The sequence below is a fragment of the Epinephelus moara genome, chromosome 1 (assembly GCF_006386435.1).
Source record: "Epinephelus moara isolate mb chromosome 1, YSFRI_EMoa_1.0, whole genome shotgun sequence".
In the NCBI taxonomy this organism is placed as follows: domain Eukaryota; kingdom Metazoa; phylum Chordata; class Actinopteri; order Perciformes; family Serranidae; genus Epinephelus; species Epinephelus moara.
The window spans coordinates 28,865,527-28,886,729 of NC_065506.1; the positions used below are offsets into that span (position 1 = coordinate 28,865,527).

Below are 21,203 nucleotides of genomic sequence, written 5' to 3' on the forward strand. Positions count from 1 at the left end.
CCGAACATCTGAGAGGGTTTCCATACCCATTTTATGCAGTGGTAATACACCTGACCAGCTGGACTTTCTTGTTCTCTCTTATTGTTAATGTTTACTACAGTCATTGCGCTGTTCTTTGCTACTAACCAAGAAAATTAAAGTCGTCGTTGTCATGTTAATTCAGCATAATTTGGCTCCCAGTAAAAACCTCCTGAACAATCAACACTGACAGAATTCAAACCGGGCGAAGTTTCAGGTGGTTGCAATCAGCAATCCTCACCACTAGATGTCACTTTATCCCCCTAAATCGTACACACTGGACCTTTAAAGCAAATATTGCAATATTTTACTGAACCTGCTCACAGCTTATATTAAAGGTGCTGTGCAGATACGTTATCTATTATCTATTGATCCAGATATCTTGCTTTTGCAACAGTCCCCCAAAAATGCCTCAATGCACGTTATGTGCCATGTATTCATCATTATGTACATGGGTACTGTAGTACTGCATGAATGAAAAAAATGCACAACCACAGCTCAGACCCAGAGTACGAAAACAGGCTGGGCAAACACTTTTCAATTATGTGTATTACCTTGAGAGAAAGAAATAAAAGCATTGTAAAGCTACAAGGTTATAAGCCTTGTTATATCTATCTTTTAATAAATTTCAAATATTATGCCGTAAATGTTTTTGGTATTGAAAATGGTAAATAAACTTGCACTTGGATGGCGCCTTTTTAGTCTTCCGACGACTCAAAGCGCTTTAATACTATACATCACATTTACACACCCTTTCATACACTACAAGGTGCCAGCTGCTACTTAGTTACAGTAAACATCCATACGATCCATACTAACTGACGGCACAGCCATCTGGAGCAGTTTGGGGTTCAGTATTTTGTCTTAGGATACTTCAACATGCGGACTGGAGGAGTCGGGATCGAATCGCCAATCTTCCAATTAGTGGACAACCCACTCTACCTCCTGAGCCAAAGGCCTGGTATTGAATATTGATATCTGTTAAGGTATTGTTTCAAAGCTAGAAATTCTAGTATCAAGACAACACTACTTGATACAAACTCGCTTTTGGAAAGATTCCTCTTGTCATTATTCAGAACTGGTAACTGTGCATTGTTGCAAGACTGACCTGGCCAAGGTAGCAGCCAATCAAAACACATTTAAAATGCAACAAATACAACATCCACAGTAAAACAACAACTATACAAACATAGTGAGAAGAAAAACATACATGTGTTTCTATCACCTTGATGTCCTTGAATCCATCAATGGATATAAGTGTTTCTAATTTTAGATCTTTTTGAAGATTGTTCCATGTCCAAGGTGCACAGTAGGAGAATGCAGCTTTCCCCAGACCTGTTAAAACCCAGGGTACATTAAAAAGCAACCACTTAAAGGAGCGTAGCTGATAACTTCCAGAGTTGCCACACAGGAGGGTGCAGAGGTAGGCCCGAAGTTTGCCCAATATTGCTTTATAGAAAAAATAAACCAGTGCCGTTGTCTGTGAGTGGTCAAGGATGTCCAACCCACCAAACCAGAAAGAATACAGTGATGAGTAAGTGACTTTGCATTTGTTATAAAATGTAGAAATGCATGGATTCTGGCAAACAAACAATAATTTGACTTTCTTTCACACACCAAAAGAACGTAGAAAGACAAGACGTTTCTGTCCAATGTTCAGCTCCACGAAATCAGCACTCATAAACACGGAAACAAGCAGCGAACAGGAGCAAAACAGGATCCTTCCACCGAGCCAACTCGGCAACAAGTAGCCGACTGATTTAACAACCTTCAGCGTTTAGGCCACTATATATCACACAACTTCACCGTTGCATTGTTCTCGCGTCTTACAGAGGAAAAGCGAGGGGAACACAAAGACCACCTTTCTTCTACACACAATGTAAGTGTCAGCGAGAACAAATTTGTGAGTTGAAACCATTTTATGAGTTTTTCAAAGCTGACCTCGTTGAATGCCAGAATGTTTTGAGAAGTGTCTACTGAATGCATGGACATCCATTTGTTTGGCTCAACTATGATAGGATGTCTATTTGTACTTATTGTAGCAGGTATTGTTAAAATGAAAAAAAGTGTTTGTCTTGTTAATTCGCTGCTGCAAACTGGTGTCTGCAGAGCCAGAGCAAAACCCTCTTTTTAGTAACTATCAGCCTAGGAAAGGCTGCAGCTATGGGGATATAAACCTCTCCGTACAGCTCCTCTGTCTGGAACAAATGGGGCAAACTAAAAGGGCCATGACAGGACGGCTAGTGGAACTACAAAACCTTAAACAAGCAACAATGGGAGGAGTCGTTGTAATTCACAATGATCCTGATCCAATGACGAATTTATGTATCCACTTTGTTTTAAGTACGCTTTATGTTTGTCATTTGTCAGCCTGACTTATCTGATTGGGTTCAGCATGATTTGCTGGTTACACTCGTGGTTTCTGTGACCGCCACAGACCAGAATCCAAACAAATATCCACGGTGTAGATAGACATGCAAATGTAATGCAAATAATCCTTTAGTTATCTAGTTAAACATGACAGATGTCTCGGCGTGGTGCTGATAGCGCGGTGCCTTTTGCTGATTTCCAACCTGAATCATTTTAAATGTGTGAAGGACGCCTGACAAAAAAACTTCACGCTGCGGTCTGTGACTTTGTAAATCCTGTCCTCTCTGCTTCAATAATGCAATCATGCCATACATCTCTGTCACCACATGGTCACACCCCTCTCTTGCAACCTTTACAGTCTCTCCATCACACACACACACACACACACACACACACACACACACACACACACACACACACTCTCTCTCTCACACACACACACCAGGGCTGTACACCTACAGTATCTAATGGAGGGAGTAGAGGTCCTGCATGGAGGATGTGAGGAGAATTTTAATAACCTTCTTCCTGTCCTGCTAGGCACTGCCACTTTCCATTAACAATGCAGGCAGAGATAATTGCTCTCACCTATCCGATGGGACCCCTGCGTGTTAATCCATATGCTGATGTGTGTTTCTGTGTCATTTGTCATGTGCATGCTGTGTTTTTGCAACATTGTGTTTAGCAGCACAGCCTTTTTTATGTAGTTTAACTCAAACATGTTGGTGCCAGAGCTGCACACTGACAGAAAGGCAATGAAAAGGAGAGCACACACTCATACACACACAGCACTTTAAAACAACCAGCTTATGGGATCACATTTTCCACGGTCAAACAGCGAAACAATGCACATGAAGCACTCACTTGATGAAGTAGCTGGCTCCTTCGTCCGTGAAACCCTCTTCCCATCCTCTCGGCAAATCTATAACACGAACAAAAACACATTGAACGACCCGTCAGAGACAGCAAACCCATTGCAGCGGAGAAAAAACGTCCCCTTGGTATCCTACAAATCAGATAGTTTGTCGCGTACCTGAACGTATCATGTGTCCCGAGTTAACAGGTTCACCAGTGCGTGGATGTAGCCAAGTAGTGGTATGAGTTTTATCACTGCAAGAAAGACACCTGTTACTGAGCGATATTAAAACCACAAAAATCCTTAATAATGCCTCGTAAAAGTACCAAGGGTTGTAAATTAGAAACCCTTCTCACTTGATAAAGAAGACCCGGCCGTCTCTACAAACTCCGTACGACCAGTGGTCAGGTAGGGTGTCCCGTCCGAGAGGTGCCGCCATGATCTCTCGTCTCCGGCTCGGCTTGTCCCCCCTCTCCCTCTCCGCAGACTTTTCCAGGGAGCCCACATAAAAACCACCGCTAGGGCTGCATAGTTTTTTAAAGGGGAAGAATACCAAACTCGTCAACACACCACTTCCTCGAATCTTTCTTCTCTAATGTAATTGGAGCTGACGGATAGGACTGGTTCCCACAAGTTGCAGTCTGGTAGAGTAGGGTTAAAACAAGCTCAGATGGACAACAACAGAATAATGAATAAAGCCCACTGCGGAGAAAAGTAGGGTGTAGCCCCCAGGGTGTAGAAATGCACTGGACTATATCTGGAATTCACGACTGGGACATCTCAGGACAATGATGTCTGGCACACACATAAAACAAAAATGCAGCAATCCTATTTCTAGCTGCAATAATATAAGTCCTGTAAGAGATATTACAGGATTACAGGAATCTAAAGATTTATGCTCACTTTTCTCTCAGATACTACAGTATGTGGAGATGTAAGTGTGTGTGAGAGGTGAGAGAAGAATCCAGCATTATCATAAGAGACAGGTGGCAGCAGACATGTCTAAGGACACAAGGAAATTAAAGGTCCAGTTTGTAGGATTTAAGGGGATATATTGCCAGAAACGGAATACATTAAATATGTTTTCTTTAGGCCGCATTCACACCAGGATAGTCCATGGGACTGATTGGGCGGGGAATGCTGAAAAATTTCAAACCTTCGTTTGTTCGGTTCACTTTCACACTACACTTTTTAAAGCGGACCAAACCACCTGGACAACGTCACACAGTTACAACAGCTGCTCATCTGACCCGAAACGATCACTGACCAGGAAGAAAAAAGGCATTAGGAAGAAGAAAACCCTGCTCATTGATTGGCCAGGACTGAAAACGGAAATCCATCCCCCTTCAGACGACTTGGTCACAAGCAACACCAAATTTATGCAGTCTTGGACTTCCTGCACCTCCTAACTACTCCACGTCTGCCCACAAAACATTTTCCAACTTTTTCTTTTTTTTTTTTTTTTTTTTACCTCTGCTTCTCCCGGTTCGCACTGTTGGCTTTGTTTGTTTTTTCCTACCCAAAATGCACTGCGCTCTACGTCACTTCCTCTCTTTGGTTCGCTGGATAGTCAGTTTGCATTTCCCACTGTAAGCACCAGGGTTCACTTGCAAGTGAACCGAGACCCCCAGTTTTCAAGCGGACCAGGGTTCGCTTGTTTGGTCCCCACCAGAGTTCGAATGAGCGTTCACACTGCTCCAAACAAACCAACCTATCCATGGAAGCAGACAAGGGTTCGTTTAAAGCAGACCAAATAGCACCAGTGTGAACAGCCCTTAGTGTATATAACAGGGTCAATTACAATATTATTGTAATATTACATATTATAATTCCACAAAATTTGTTTCAGTTGTTTTTACCTGACACGCTTAGGCCTCCGTACTCAATATGTGAAACGTTTGATACTCAGTTTCTGTACCCCTATGTTGACCTTTGGGGGTACCCCACCTTTAAAGGGATGTCTCTTGCCTTACCTCTCCCCTTTTGCTGCTCTGTGGGAGAGGTAAGCGACATAGCTCTAGTGGTAATTTCTGTGTTTAAGCTCAGTTAAGCCATTTATAAATTCATTTTATGCTAACTTAATCTTGTGTCGCTTTCGAATTTGTGTAAGGGCTCGAGTTTGTATGGTTGTGTTTGACGGAGGATTTTGTTTTTAGCACTTGCTGTAAGGAATAAACGGAGATTATTCGGTCTGGGCCTCTTTATATCAACACAGTCCACCGGTTACATATAATCACTAATTTTCATTACCTTAGAATGAGCTGTTCATATCTACGTGGAGAGAGGGTCCTTGTCAACAGAGATCGCCATGTAGCACTGCCATGTTTCTACAGTAGCCCAGAATGGACAAACCAAACACTGGTTCTCGATAGGACCATTCATATCTTTGCATTGGCCAGTGTAGTTTGCAACACCTCTGAGACAAAAGCGTTTGAAAAACACTTATTTCTTTGCACATGAAACTGCTTTGTTCAGTGTTTTTACTGGTTTTAATCACCTGGGGTCTCATTTATAAACATTGCATATGTACAAAACGAGGCCTGGAAGAGGTGTAGGTCACTTCCTGCGGAAAAGTTGTGATCTATAAAAACAAACTTGATGGGAGAAACCTTGACCCATGCTTACAGACATTTTGGAGAGGGGACATTGGAGGTGCAAATGGTGAGGTGGAAGCCTGATTGTAGAAATTGTCGAATATCTTTTATCCATATGTACATTTTTAGTATGGCTCCTGCGCACTGTTTCATAAATGAGACTTCTGATCTATTTGCTTGAGAGAGTCAGAGACCTCTGAGGATGATTCAGCTCCTGGTAAACATCTCCTGAACAATAAACTCTGAAGGAAATCTAACCTGGAGAAATCTTAAGGAGGTTGCAATGAGCAATTCTCACCACTAGATGCCACTTAATCCCCGTAAATCTTACACACTGGACCTTTAAAGCAGATATTGCAATATTTTACTGAACCTACTCACAGCTTATATTAAAGATGCTGCGCACAGACAATGTATATTGAACAAAATATCCCAAGTATTTAAAGCTATCTATTGATTCAGATATCTTGCCTTTGCAATAGCCCCTTACAGATCCCTCAGTGTACGTTATGTACCCTGTATTTGTTGTTATGTACATGTTTACTGTAGTGCTGCATGAATGGAAAAATGCACAACCGAAGTTCAGACCCAGAGTATGAAAACAGACTTAAAGATAAATCTATGTGTGTTGGGGGGGTAGCTTGGCATAGATTTTTCAATTATGCGTATTACCTTGAGAGAAAGAAATAAAAGCATTTAAAAGCTGCAAGGTCTCTGTAAAACTATCTGTGTGTGTGCCTGTGCTCAGAGCGGAGCATGCCTGCATGTGAGAATGAATGAACGAGTGTCTATGCATGGAAGCCTTAGTTGATGTTTGTCAGCCTCACATCACCTTCACTGCAGTCATGCTTTGAGGACAGAGAGCCTTCCTGACCATGACACATTAAAATAATGCTTACACCGCATCAAACAGGCCTGCCCAATTTACCAATGCTGCCCATAAATTTCACTTGTGAGGCCAGGCAATGTTCAAAGTCACAGCAGTGTTGGCACAGGAGTTATTTTGCTGAGCACGGAGCAGCAAGACCAAGAGGCAAGTTCACTTCATCATGCTGTGCTCTCTTATATAACTGCATTATCGTTAATATGATGTAATATCACGTGCTGTACCTGGGGAAGAGCAAAAGGTACCCCGATAAACGTGTCAATCATAGAAAGACAAATACCTTCCCTTTGTGTTTCCTGTGAGGTGTAGATTACAGTGGTCTTTATATACCCTTTGTGGAAGGAAAATACGACCGTATGGGGTGCACATCAGTGAGCTGAGAGCATCTGTCAACATTATAAATATTTGATCTATGATTCCCTTTTGGGGATGCTTTGTTGAAACACTCTCCAGTGGTTTAAGGCACTGTTCTTCAAAGATGGTGAGAGATAAAACGTTTCCTCTCAGAAAACATTACAGTGCAGCTGCTGTGCAGAAACCGATTCACTGTAAACCTTCTAGTCTTATCTTCTTGACAGAGCAGTCAAAGAACAAAAGAATTTTCCCAGCTGTAATGTGTTTCTAACCTCACATATGGGGCCTTTGTTCATATAGAACGCATAATAAGAACTTACCAAGTAAATGAGACCTACAGCAGATGACAAATTAAATGGAATAAAACTGAATATATAAGTGCAGAAATAACAAATGAGGCACATGGAGGGCACTGAGCGGCTTGATGAGTTTAGCCTTTGCAGCGCCAGATCTAGTCCCAGTTGGAAACCTAAGGGAGACGTGTTAGATGGTGCCCTCCATCATCATCAGTCTATGCCAAGGAGCATTAAATCTGTTTTGGCAGCTCGTAGTGGCCCAACACTGTACCAAGACACCTGTTACGACTGTTGGTTTTCCCTTTAATTTCATGTGTACTGCACTCGCTATATTTTACCTTAAAGAAACAAACCAAATGTGTGAATCATAAAATGCTACGTCACGTGTCACAGTATGATAAGAGCACCACCCAATTGCAACAGAGCTAAGAAAGGAACTATGCTGCATTTTGAGGAATAAGTGTTCTGCATTGTCAAGCACAGACAGGCAGACATCTGCAACAGGCATAAATACTGTCTGGATTAATAAATAATACCGCTGTATTATTGATATTGCTGTACTTAAATTGGATGTAATTTGCTGCAGAATTGACTTGTTGTGTATTCCTCCACCAGTCTTAAAATTAAAGCACAGGGCCGTGGAACATCATACATACTGCAGTGTAATCACCCTCGCTCAGTTGCTGTTATTTGACCTTGTTATGATTTATTATCATCCCCACTACACACACACACACACACACACTCACTTATACATACTGATTCACACACAAATACACACATGGTTGATGCGCAGTCCAGTGCAGCTCTGCAGCATGGTCTCTGCTGCTGCTGCTGCTGCTGATTCCTGCCTCTCGGCTGCCAGAGGCTCACAATGCAGCAAGGTGACTCAATGTTATTGTCTTCTCCTCGGAGAGCCTCCTCCCGCTGAATCACGGCTTAGGAAAGGTGCTGAGCAGAAAATGTAATAAAGATTCTCTTGTTCTTTTTGACTTTCAGCTCAGAATACTTTGGGTCCTAATGTATCTGGCAGGTGCCCACAAAGGAAATCAATAATACCTTTTGAGAAAAGCATCTTTTCGAATTATCCCTTAATCGCAGCAGGGTACGGTATATGAATGAGTGTGTACAGGTGTCTCAGAGTGCCTGAAACATTAACTGCACACTGTGTAGAATAATATTTAGACAGTGGTCTCGTGTTCATTTTGCAGTGCATTTAATCATTATATAGGTGTTGATTAAAAAGAAGTGCTAAGCTTCCCCATCTGCTTTATTTCACTTTCTATGTTAGTTATGATCCAAGACAATGATTAATTGCCTTCCAGCTCATTGAACTATTACACTGACATCTACAGGGCAGGGATGTTATATTTAGTCTTAAGCCAACCGATCCAGATAAAAAAAATAAAAATGGATTCATTGTCTCGCTGTACCTGCCAAGACTCATAAATAGTCTTTTGGAGTTTTTATTCTAGCACTCATAGTTCCAGGAGAGAGCCAATGTTTTTACAACTCCTGGGCAACTAATTTACACCCTCTATCCAAGCTGCTCCAAGTAGCTGTTGAAAGAAGGAGGCAATCTGGGGTCTAATTTTAACACAAATCTTTGTTTAAATCTGTAGCGATTAGTGTTTATAGTAAAACTAAAAAAAGCAACCACTGTGGGTGCAGGGGCTGACGAGGACCACAGCTTTTAGTTTGTTTAATCATGCTCTCATTATCTCCTGTAGCTCCGAGCATATTTGACAAGTTAAGCTATGGTGAACTTCCAGTTCCACATGCCTGTGAACAGACTGGAGTAATGGAGATAAGCCAACAAACAACAATAGCACCCTCTGTTGGAGAGATGGGGGATCACTCACATGTGTATATGTCTGCATATGATACCAATGTTGAAGTGTGATGTGATCAAATCAAAGCATTTATAGAGAGAAAATTTGTGGCTTCTTTCTGATGACTTACAGTGCTAATCTTTTTTCTTTTTGAGTGTCTACAGAAAGCAAAAGGACGGGCTGGTTTTTATCAGCGTGCAGGCTGCAGAGTGCACTGAGAGGAGTGTCACCATTTTTAAGTACAGCCACCAGGTCCCATGTAAGATCTCCCCTTGAGCACAGTGAGCAAGGCTGGGGTGAGAGGTGCACCTGGACCCATTAATCATACACTGCTGCTTTCTGAGTTGAGCAAAAAAATAGTTTTATTCAACTTTAAAGTACTGTACTTACGTAAGTGCAAGTTTGAGGTAGCCTACTTCTACTTTTCTCAAGTATATTTCCATTCTTTTTTATACTGCGTTACCAACACCACTCTTGAATGTATATTTAACATATGCACCTATTGTATGTATTTCTTATTGTTTCTATTTATGTACATAGTGTTGTACATTGTGGCATAATACACATGTTATGTATCTAAAACTTTACATACTAGTTCTACACATTGTGATGTTTGAGGCACATATTTTTACACACTTTACATACAATATTATACAGAAGTTATATTTTTTAAACATTTTACATACTAGTGTGTTATTTTTATATGTTTACATACTTCCTGCTTTCATTCTTCATATTCTACTTTCCATAATCCTTTATGCTTCACATCAGAGCAACTGTGACGTATTACAGTTTCCCTCCAGGGATCAATTAAGTATTTCTGATTCTGATTCTGATTCTGATACTCTGTTTTTACTTCTACTCCATGACATTTATCTGACAGTTAGAATTGCAAGCGGCTCTGCAGATTTATATCTTAAATAGGCATATATATGATCATGAAATTTAATGCATTGTTACTGATAAAACAACATCTAAGTGCTGCAAACATATTCATGCATCAGTAATAACAATCCACTATAATAATGTACAATAATAGGCCTACTGACAGGGGCCTCAAGAACATGTTGCTGATTTTACTCTTGTATGTTCTATGTTCCAGTTAAGCAACATTTTGAATTTAAGGCCTATAGCCTATTTTCAGCATAATGGAGTATTTCAACACTGTGGTATTAGTATTTTCACTTAAGCAAATTATTTGAATAGCCTCCTTTTCCCACCACTTGTGCAGTGAAAGAATAGTAGACATATTGCACCCACCTTAGTTAAGTCAATTCAATAGCAATTGTCTTCTGAAACAATAAACAAAACAGATCTGCATTAGACATAGGTTGAGAATCGATAAATAAATTGCGAATTGATCAGTTTAATGAGGAAAACTATAAAATTGTGCTAATGAAAAGAGACTCAATTCATCATACAGCTTCACTGGCTTTGTCTTAGGCTATCTGTGTTATGAGTGTTTCCTGACCTTCACTCTTCCAAACAGTGGCATATGGTAATTAGGACAGGCCCCAGTGCATGTTATTATGATTGTCCCTGGTTTCATTAATTTTCCGTAACCGCTTATCCTGTTGGAGGTCGCAGGGGCTGGAGCCTATCCCAGCTGACACTGGACGAGAGGGTACACCCTGGATAGTTCGCCAGACTATCACATGGCTGACACATAGAGACAGACAACCATTCACACTCGCATTCACACCTACGGACAATTTAGAGTCTTTGGATGGTGGGAGGAAGCCGTAGTACCTGGAAAAATCCTACGCTGACACAGGGTTCGAGCCAGGGTTCGGGCCCTGTAACTAGCTACGACCTGACATTAGACAACATCAACATACATAATACCCTGCAATTATCAGCGCAAATATGTATATGACAAAAATACCAAATAAAATGAGAAAATATACATTCAAATTAAATATTTTTCATAGTTTGTTGTTTTATAGTTAATGTAAACATATAATTTTATTGAAGAATGGATCGCTACTGTCTGTTTCACCAAAAAAAAAAGAAAAAAGAAATCATGATGGAAATGGGTTTGCCTTTATGTGGGCAGATATGGCAGTTGGCCCCTTTTTATTGTAACATGAGTTATTCTTTGAACATGGGTGTATTTCTGTGGTGGCAATGTGAAAGAGTTACAAGAGCCTTTTCTCTGGTCAACACGCTGTCACAGGGCCTGCTCTCTCTGAGGGCCCCACATCCCATGGGCCCCTGCGTAACCGCACTGCCCGCACTGTCTATATTTCCGCCCCTGCTTCTAAATTTACTGTCATGGACCAACCAGAAACAAGAAGTAACTGCACCTTTGAAAGTACCCGCCCACCTGCTCTGTCGTCATGTCGCCACGTACGATTCAATGCAACGCAACTTGCTAGTCCATCTGACGGACAGCTGAGTTGACCAATAGCATCAACGCTGCCACGCACACAACATAACGTGCTGACTAGCGACCTAGCTGCCGACACTACTCCAGCTGAGAGGAAGCGACGCGAGGAAAACAGAGCAGATGAGGTCCAGGATTGACAGTAAAGTGAGTTTACAAATAACGCTTATATACTGTGCTCTTAAATGAAGCTTATAACATCACCTTTAGTGCCATGGACATGTAACGTTAGCCGCGCCGCTCAAACTGACAGCATAACGTTAGATGAGTTAGCTCAGGCGCTTGATTCTCATTAGCTATATCTGTCAGTGGTGATGCTAATGCTAACACCAACAGCCTTCCTCTCGATGGTAGTAGGCAGCCAATAATAGGCAAACTATCCCGTTTTAATAAGGTGACGCTAAATGAGGAAGCTGACCACTGAACGACCCTTGTGCACCCATTGACACGTTGACTTTTTATCTTTACATACCATTTAATGTAAATAATAGTGTAAAATGAAATTGCTCTGACATGAATTGTTCCCATTTCCAGATGTGTTGGAGCCGGGTCCTTGTCACCGGCTGGGCTCTGCTGCTGGTCCAGCTGCTGTGTTCGGAGGCAGTGCCCATCAGTATGGATAAGACAAAAGTCCAACAGCCAGAGATTAAAACTGAAGAGGCTCCAGCTAGTGTGGTGAGAAGATACATGATGTACACACATCATCATGCACAGCATATTTCCTGTTCTGCTATTATAGTAATTAGGTAGTCCTATAATTATTCTGCAATTGGGCTGATTCATCAGTAGATTAGAGAGGAGTTATTTCCATGTCTACACATCAAGATTTTGTTCTAATATGGAGGTAGATTTGTGTCAGTATTATTTGTGAGCAGATCAACAATCAGTGTGTTAATCTGTAAATACAAAACACTTTCCACAAATATAAAAATAGATTTATAAACACACAAAAATATTTTGCAAATAGAAAATAAATCTACAAATACGCAAATTCCAAAAATTAAAAAAATATCTGTAAATATACAAATTCCAAAAATTAAAACAAATCTGTGAATACATTAAAATAATTTGTAAATAAATGAATAATGTTTGTGAATATCTTTCTAACATTTGTAACTTTTGAAGAGATACCTGTGAATCCAGTTTTTATTTGTGAATCTCAATTCTACACTTGTGGATTTTTATTTTATGCACACACAGTTTTGTGTTTAATTCATATATTTTTTGTGTATTTGCAGATCTGTTATTTTCAAAATATTTTTGTGAGTTTTTGAATCCTTTTTTGGGGGCTTATAAGTTGTTTTATATTTACAGATTGCACTTTTACACACGGATTGTTGATCCCCTCACATGAATAACATTGATACAAACCTGACTTCAATAAGCAATTAGTTCTTACCTTTATTAACCTACCACAAATCCCAAATCTACAGCTTCTCAAATACAATTCTTTTCCTGTTTTAAATTATTATGTAAGCAGATTCAAGAATGTATGTCGGCTGTGGTAACTCAGGACCAGCCATTTTAATTTTAAAATCAGTAAATGACTAATCAATGTTCAGAAAATAATCAGCATAAATTACTTGTTAGTTGTAGCTAATGCTCGAGCTGATGCTCGGCAGTTACGTCGCTGTTATTGGCTGCTTCATAAGCTGTAAACAAGAGAGCGCTTGGTAACAACAGCCGGACTAATTTAAATGAGAGATTGCCTGATGTCTCATTGTGCTACAATTAAATTACCTCAATCAGACACTCCACTCAGTACTCATGATCCCACAAATCCATTTCATCATCAGTACAACAGCTCCAGATGTTGTAGCTTTGTTTGCGTGCACAGATTGGAATCACTGATTTCCGCCTCAGGAAGGGTTTGTCCATGTTAAACATTGACATATTGGTTTAGCAGAGCTTAAATAAATACATAGATTCAGTCTGGAGGTGAGAATGCATACACATGTAACCTTTTTACGAGACCAAGTAAGTGGTCTTTAACCACAGAACAGCTGCAGCATGTGGCAATTTACAGAAGGCAGTTTATAGACATTCATGGCAAAACCTGTCGTCTCTACATCATCAGCTTTCCTAAATAAGTGCTGATAATAAATCACAATAAACAAGAAAGAGTAATTGTATTTGTAGAATTACTTGGGTGTGTTGTCTGTTATATGTATAACATTTTAAAGTGACATTTGATGTGCTTCATTTTACAGGACACTGGACTCCACTATGACCGCTACCTCAGGGAAGTCATTGATTTTCTAGAGAAAGATCAGCACTTCAGAGAAAAGCTCCACAACACAGACATGGAAGACATCAAGGTATCCTGCTTTTCTTTTGTTTAGTTTTATCAGTATGGTTGGATGTTTCCACTCGCCCCGTGTTAACTCCTTCTAAATTATTACTCTGACTGGTAAAATATGGGCTTTCATGTCCAGGCATGTGATAAATCCAATGAAGTAATGAGTTGTTGAAAAATACCACCAATATACCAACAGATTTTCTTCGTCTTTTTTGGAAGTTTGATTCACTGCACCTTTCATTTCAACTTTACAAAATAATGTCAGTGTAATTGTTTAGTTTGTCTGTTCATTGCATGTGCTGCTATAAGCCCAGATATTAAATGACCCCAACTAACACTAACTGATTCATGTATAACACAGCAAGGTAAGCTGGCCAAGGAGCTGGACTTTGTCAGCCATCATGTCAGAACAAAACTGGATGAGCTGAAGAGACAGGAGGTGAGCCGACTCCGAACTCTGATTAAGGCCAAGCAAGACCTTGAAGGAGGGAATGGTACGTTGTGCAACAAAATGTATATTTCATTTTGATTTATAATCAGAGAAAGATGCTTTAGCTTAAATAGTACATTAGTTATAAGGAAAATTCTGTCATGTTTCTGTATATGTTTTTATTTATGTCATTGATTACTCCCTGAACAGACATCGCAGTGGATCACCAGGCTCTGCTGAAACAGTTTGAGTACTTGAACCACATGAACCCGCACACGTTTGAAGTGGATGACCTGGATCGGCTCATCAAATCGGTAAATCTCATCGCTGCTTCATACCGTTAAAAATGTTAACTCAAGGATACGTTCACACTATTTCACTTATTTAAACTGCCATTGATTTCTTTTAGGGATTTCTACTTTGAGTAAGTAATTGAGAGGTAGAGAGGTTAAAACATGAGGATCACACACAACTGCTTTAATTATAAGACACCAGTTATGGTTAAAGAATGACCATGTGTATCATGGGTTGTAGACAGCTACACATTTTCAACACCCATAAAGGAAAGGAAGGCAGTTGCAGGTGCAGAGAGCAGCAGTGTCATTACGGGAGTCTAATGACCTCTCTGCAGCTAGTGTCATGTGACCAGCTTTTCATTAATAGCACAAATTGTTAAGAGATTTTTTTTTTTACAGCAGGGGAAAAGTTTAGACATGCTCCTGTATCTTAATTTAAGTTCAGAGATGATACCATTTCTTATAAATGATTTTAAAATGCAGTAAAAGTCTTGCCTTTTTTTTTGTACCAAAATGAAACAACAGAAAATTAATGGAGTCTGCTTGGGGTAAAAGCATTCACAAATCTCAGTAAACAATACTATATACTGTATGCAGTTTAATATATTATCTTATCTAACAACATGAAAACGTTGAATTGCTCCATAACCAACCGTTGTCATTTTTCCCCTCCATGCATAAAGGCCACTAAAGATCTGGAGAACTACGACAAAGAGCGACACGAGGAGTTCAAGAAGTATGAAATGATGAAAGAGCATGACAGGAGGGAACACCTGAAAACACTAGACGAGGACGAAAGAAAGAAAGAGGAAGAGCACTACGAGGAGATGAGGAAGAAGCACGCTGACCACCCGAAAGTCAACCACCCGGTAAGTCTGTTTTAGGTGCACACACACACAGGTGACAACACAACACTTAGAGAAACTCTTTGTGTCCCTTTTCATGTTGCGTTGAGTTTCAGATCATGCAACAGTACATTGTGGGTTATTTATCCATCTGTAATTCAAATGTGATTTTTCTCTTGTGTTGCAGGGTAGCCAGAATCAACTAAAAGAGGTGTGGGAGGAAGCTGATGGCTTGGACCCTGAGGATTTTGACCCTAAGACCTTTTTCAACCTGCATGGTAAGACCGTTACCAACTGGCTACTGTTAAAGACGGGAGGGATAATGTCCGTTTATTTAGTGCTACATCATCTTTGTTCTTTCTTTATAATGCAGACACTAATGGAGATGGCTTTTTTGATGAACAGGAGCTGGAGTCATTGTTCACCAAAGAGGTAAAGCCATGGCATCTGAAAATTTGTAATGTGTCAGAGAATGGTCTTTGTACTGACTGTTGGTCTCTGTGATTTTAGCTGGAAAAAATCTACGACCCCACCAATGAAGAGGATGATATGGTGGAGATGGAGGAAGAGAGGCTACGTATGAGAGAGCATGTTATGAATGAGGTACAGTAAGTTTCACAAAACTATGCGTTTTGCATATGCACATAAATAGAGCCATTCATCTGTTATCTATCGCCCCTGTCTTCCCTCATAGGTGGATTCTAACAAGGACAGGCTGGTCTCTTTAGATGAGTTCCTAGTTGCTACGAAGAAAAAAGAATTCTTGGAGCCAGATAGCTGGGAGGTGAGGCGCAGTATTTTAATCATATTGACCTTATATTATAAGAGTAGTGTAACCCTAAAGCCACTTTTGGTAAACAGAAATGGGACTGTAATATCCACTCTGTGCTCCTCAGACCCTGGAGCAGAACCAGGCGTACACAGACGAGGAGATGAGGGAGTTTGAGGAGCATCTTGCTCAGCAGGAGCAGGACCTCAACGAGAAGGCCTTTGACCTCCAGAAACAGAGAGACGAGCTGGAGAGGCAGCAGGAGCAGCTTAATGCACAGAAAATAGAGCTGCAGCAGGTACGGAGGGGTACACTGTTGTTTGGAATATTTTAGCTGCAGACACGGTTTGATACAGTAGGTTTACTCTGGCAGAATATGTTTACTATTCAACTATTCAACCTGATGTTTTAAGTTTATTAGAAAATAGTGGTTCTGTAGATGTTAATTCTGACACCAAATCTAAAGGCCCAGACGCACCAAACCGGCATCCAAGAACTAGTGATGACAAAGGCTGACTGTTGCATCACCTCACGCCACCTGCGTCTCACCCAAAAAGTTGCACTTGAACACACCACCTGTACTACAGCAAACTAGCATGAATGTTCGGCACCCTGCGTGAGAGGAAACTCTCCATGCCAACAAGCGGCAGTTGTCTATATTCATCATTAAAAAAGGGAAGCTGGAAGACTGCCAACAGATTCAGGACACCAGTTAGCCAGTCAGCACATTCACAACACAGCCCGATGTTAAAAGTACAAATTATATTTACTGTGCACTAGCAAGCAATAACACAAACAATTATGAACAGTTTCTGGGAAAGAGCTCAATGGCTAAAAAAAAAATCTTTTCTTTGTTTCGATGTCACACCTTCTTGACTTTAGCCCTTTCATTTATTTTCCTCACTTCCGTTTCTTTTCTTGTGCCCTGAGCTGTACCGCCGATCAGAGTGAGTTTACTCACCGACTGGCTCAGCCGGCTTAACAGCTGATTTAACATGCTAAATCAGCTGCAAAAAAACTGACAAAGGGGGGGTAGTGCCAACAGTGTGGCACACAACACAAAAATTAATTAATTGAGGGACGCTCACTGATGTTCCAACATGGACCAATGGCCGACCGACAGCTTGGTGTATCGGGGCCCATAGTGTTACAATATTTTCTGACTTAACTGAAAATGTATTTTCTTGAGATGTGATAATGTATTATTGACGCTATCAAATTACTGTGACTAACTACGGCAGTGTGTGCACTTTAAATATAAGAAAACCTTGTATGAAACTTGTTGCAGGCAGTCGAGCATATGGAACGGCTGAAATCACAGAAAGTAGAGCCCCCTCCAGAGGTTCACGGTGAGTGTCGATTGCACCATTTTGTCATGTTGTCTGAGTTTACTGGCTGACCTCTGAAAATGTAAAACTGCTTCTTTGTTACAGTTGAAGGAAATGCTATTCCAGAGATGCACGCAATCGACGACCAGTTACATCATGAACAAGAGGCCCAAGCACAAGGACATCATCAACCTGAACACCAAGTTCCTCAGTATTCACCTCAGGAACACCATGAACAACAACAACAGCAGCAGCAAGATCTGGCACAGCATGGTCTTCCCCAGGCACACCAGGATCTACCACCAGGTCACCAAGAAGCTGTACAAGAGCTGCATAACGTGCCATAACAATGCTGTCAGAACTCAAACCTCCACAACCAGACTTTTGCAGCACCTCCACTCCAGCGTGCAGAGGAGCGGTTCCTTCTGAGTATTAGGCCTCTTTAACCAGCATGACTTAGAGGTTTGGAGGACACATGAGATGAAGGAGAGCAGCACAAAAGGAATCCCTGCTGAATGAAACCGGTGTTTGATAATAACTGTAATCCTCTGATTACATAACGGATTTACAATAGCAACATGACCAACCAAGGACGTGCATCGTACAATATGCATACTTTTACATTTTCAAGGAGTGTTGGATTACATTACAAATGATCAAGAATGTTTGGTAATACAATTATACAAAAACAAAATTTTGGTGAGCTTTCTTGAAGTGCTGCACAGAGTACAGGACCTCTGATCAATGACATGCCACTAGCTCTACAACCTGAGCCTGCTGGATATGTACAGTGCAGCTGTTGATGGGGGTAAGGTGTAAAAAGTAATTTAAATTTTATCATTTTGAGTTTGACTTGACTATCAAGAAACCCCTGCAAATTCGTAGTAGCTGCGACCAAGTACGCGCATGCATCCACATGTCCCTTGTTGCCAATCGCCATGAACAACTGATCCGCTGTCCTTTGAGTCATGACAGATCTTTCCACCAAATCTTGGGCAATCTATTTGGAAGTCACACCTTTTTTGCGATAGGCATTTCCCATTGCCACCCTCCCTGTGAGCTAATTGGCATGAATGCAAACACACACTCCAAAATGCAAAATTTTAATCTCTTAAGGCAAAAACTTGCGCCGACAAAAGGGTGGGAAAATTTTGGAGGGACGAGCGGGATATAGAGCTGCTGGCTGCAGCTAAAAAAGATTTTAGTTTACATGTGTGACCTGTGGTGAAATTTCACTGGACTGTATCAAACATTTTAGAAAATGAGTGCAAGAGACATTTTTAAGATTTTCTATTATTACAATTACAACATTTATGGCACTAAAAGGATTAAGAGGCACTGTAGAAATGATAACCAGGATACAGCACTTGATTCCCCAACCAGAACCATTTCACTTCAAGGGGTAAAAGTCTTGTTGATGCAGACACGTACATGTCAAGTATCATGTATCATATTCAGCCGCCACTGTCACCAAATATTACAATGTTTTAACCAGAAACGCCCTCCTGAAGCCAGACTGCTCTGTCTTTATACTTCTGTTGAGACTTACCAATACTTGTGCTACTTTCTTACTCTGGTTGCTTTCATAACCGGTCAGCTGTTTACCTACCATGTAACATCATCGTTTCATGTGCATGGTCTAAGAGTTTTCTTAGAAAATGTGTGCTCTGCCCAAACAGACATCGGGTACAGGAACACAACACTGGTCATTTTTAGGTCACACTGCAGCTGCTCTCCACTGACCTTGATGTCAAAATAAATTAAGGTGCTAGGTTCTTTAAATAAAGATAGGCGTAAACACCTCTTGCTTCAACAAATATTTCCCCTACGTCATCACAGCCCAAAGTCCTGCAGATGTTTACATGAGAGTTTTAGGTCTCTGTAAGTATGTCAGACTTGTGAAATAATACATTTGTGTTGGTACACGTAACAGTAGGATGGGCATTTTGATTTTGGTCAATTGCTCACACACACAAAGTTTGAATTGATCTTAATTTATCATGAGTTTTAATTTGTGTAACATTTGCTATAGAGAACCCCTTTTTATAAATCAAGGTGTAGACTTTTAGTCCTGTGTCAACAAGCATGTTTTCGTGCAATTTCCTTCAAAGTATTTTGTTGAAGCAACTGCTGGATTTGGTTCGTTTATCTTAAGAATTGATCAGGTTAAAGGGCAAAGTGCTGAGTGGGTAAGAGTTAATATTACCACTGTCTTTTTACTGTCTTGGTTAATATTGTCTGTTAAAGTCAAAGTGTGGTATCATGAAAATTTGCATTAATTTCACATAATTGTATTTGGCACCCGATGTGTATTAATTGCTCCTAATTTGACTAACATGGCATGGCATATTTCCCCATAAATTACCAGTTTGGTGTAACTGCTGTGCTATCCAGGTTGCTTTTTTTCCATGTAATGTGTTTTCTTCTAGCTGGCAGACAGGTGTTGACTTCTTGCCACTTTTTACTGAAGAAGACTTCATTCTCATCCAGTGAGGTAACAGATCTGCCATATTGTGGTTTTTACTTAATACAGAATCTAGATATGGCATACATATTTTTCTTTTCATTGCAGTGTCATTTGTTTTCTGTGTGCCAAATGTTTCTTTGAGGTAAAACTGCATCATAATTTGCACAAAATGTACAGATTGTTTTCCCAATCGCTTGCTGCTGGATAAAATAGTCATTTGACAAAACTGTACACCTCAGTTCAAGATAATAAAACAGTTATGACCTTTCAGTCTGTGCAAACGATTTTTATCACTGAATGAATGACCTATCAAACTCTTCAGAGTACTGTGTAAGTATAGTTACTCCATACAACACTTACAATTTACATGCATGTCTGTAAAAATGTGGATGCTTTATACATATCTTGCCCCTGGCAGCACAGAAGATCTATACAATCAGCACAGTTTCAATTCAGTATCTGAAGTCTCCCCTTCTGCTCCATAATAGCCAGAACAGTGGTTTTGCAGAACATTATGATGCCAAACACCAAAACAAAAGTCCCAACCAGGCCTCTTGGGAACAGCAAATGACTGGCAGATAAGGGTGGACCTGCGGAAACATCTCAGATTCCCAGAAGACATCATGGACACCACCCTCAGACTGGACATTGTGCTGGTATCAGTAACATTAAAACAAGTGGTCATGCTGGAGCTGACGGTGCCCTGGGAGAAGAGGAGGTGAGTGAGCATAAGAAGGGGAGATTCGCTGAACTGGTTGAGTAGTGCTGCAGAAGGGGTTGGCATGTGCGGTGTATGCCCAATGAAGTGGAGGCGAGAGGCTTTGCAGGGACGTCCTTATGCAGGGCCTATAGCCTCCTAGGCATTACTGGGGCACGTAGAAGACAAGCCATTAGTAGAGCTTCAGAGACTGAAGAAACAGCTTCACGATGGCTGTGGACCAGGAGGAACAAGACTGGTCTGGTTGCCAGGGTGAGGGGGTCTGAAGATGAAAGACCCAAAACCCCCGTTGACCCCTGATACTATTGCTGATGATGTGTCCGAGCGCATCACTAGATGTATCTATCTACGGTGATGTCAGTGAAGTTCACCTATGGATATATAATGTGATCACTTCATCATTTTATATATTTTATATTTTATATATACATTCTATATGACGTTTGTGTGAAATCTTGTCGT

The 21,203-nt window shown here is 40.6% G+C and overlaps 2 protein-coding genes across 8 annotated transcripts in view; one reads left to right on the top strand and one right to left on the bottom strand.

The window, feature by feature from the left end:
- plekha7b (pleckstrin homology domain containing, family A member 7b) overlaps window positions 1-3,712 on the bottom strand; it is a 93,689-nt gene extending 89,977 nt beyond the window's left edge. For all 7 annotated transcript variants that reach the window (XM_050043011.1, XM_050043003.1, XM_050043009.1 and 4 more), the window contains exons 1-3: window positions 3,598-3,712; window positions 3,419-3,495; window positions 3,250-3,307 (exon numbers count right to left, since the gene is read on the bottom strand). In XM_050043011.1, the coding sequence (XP_049898968.1) occupies window positions 3,250-3,307; window positions 3,419-3,495; window positions 3,598-3,680 (218 nt within the window). In that variant the 5' untranslated portion in view covers window positions 3,681-3,712. The remainder of the gene's footprint in view (window positions 1-3,249; window positions 3,308-3,418; window positions 3,496-3,597) is intronic.
- Window positions 3,713-11,597: 7,885 nt separating this feature from the next.
- nucb2a (nucleobindin 2a) lies at window positions 11,598-20,293 on the top strand. Its single transcript, XM_050043178.1, has 13 exons — window positions 11,598-11,736; window positions 12,124-12,264; window positions 13,800-13,907; window positions 14,250-14,382; window positions 14,529-14,632; window positions 15,298-15,483; window positions 15,647-15,737; window positions 15,833-15,891; window positions 15,970-16,062; window positions 16,154-16,243; window positions 16,356-16,526; window positions 17,517-17,577; window positions 17,662-20,293. The coding sequence occupies exons 1-13, from the start codon at window positions 11,713-11,715 to the stop codon at window positions 17,901-17,903; spliced, it is 1,503 nt and encodes a 500-aa protein (XP_049899135.1). The 5' UTR covers window positions 11,598-11,712; the 3' UTR covers window positions 17,904-20,293.
- The last annotated feature ends 910 nt before the right edge of the window (window positions 20,294-21,203 follow it).

Excerpts from the sequence above, each read along its gene's own strand:
- nucb2a (XM_050043178.1), top strand. The coding sequence starts at position 11,713 with ATGAGGTCCAGGATTGACAGTAAA. Across the intron at positions 14,633-15,297 it reads TGGATCGGCTCATCAAATCG|GCCACTAAAGATCTGGAGAA; the intron begins GTAAATCTCATC and ends CCATGCATAAAG. Across the intron at positions 16,244-16,355 it reads TGGAGCCAGATAGCTGGGAG|ACCCTGGAGCAGAACCAGGC; the intron begins GTGAGGCGCAGT and ends TGTGCTCCTCAG.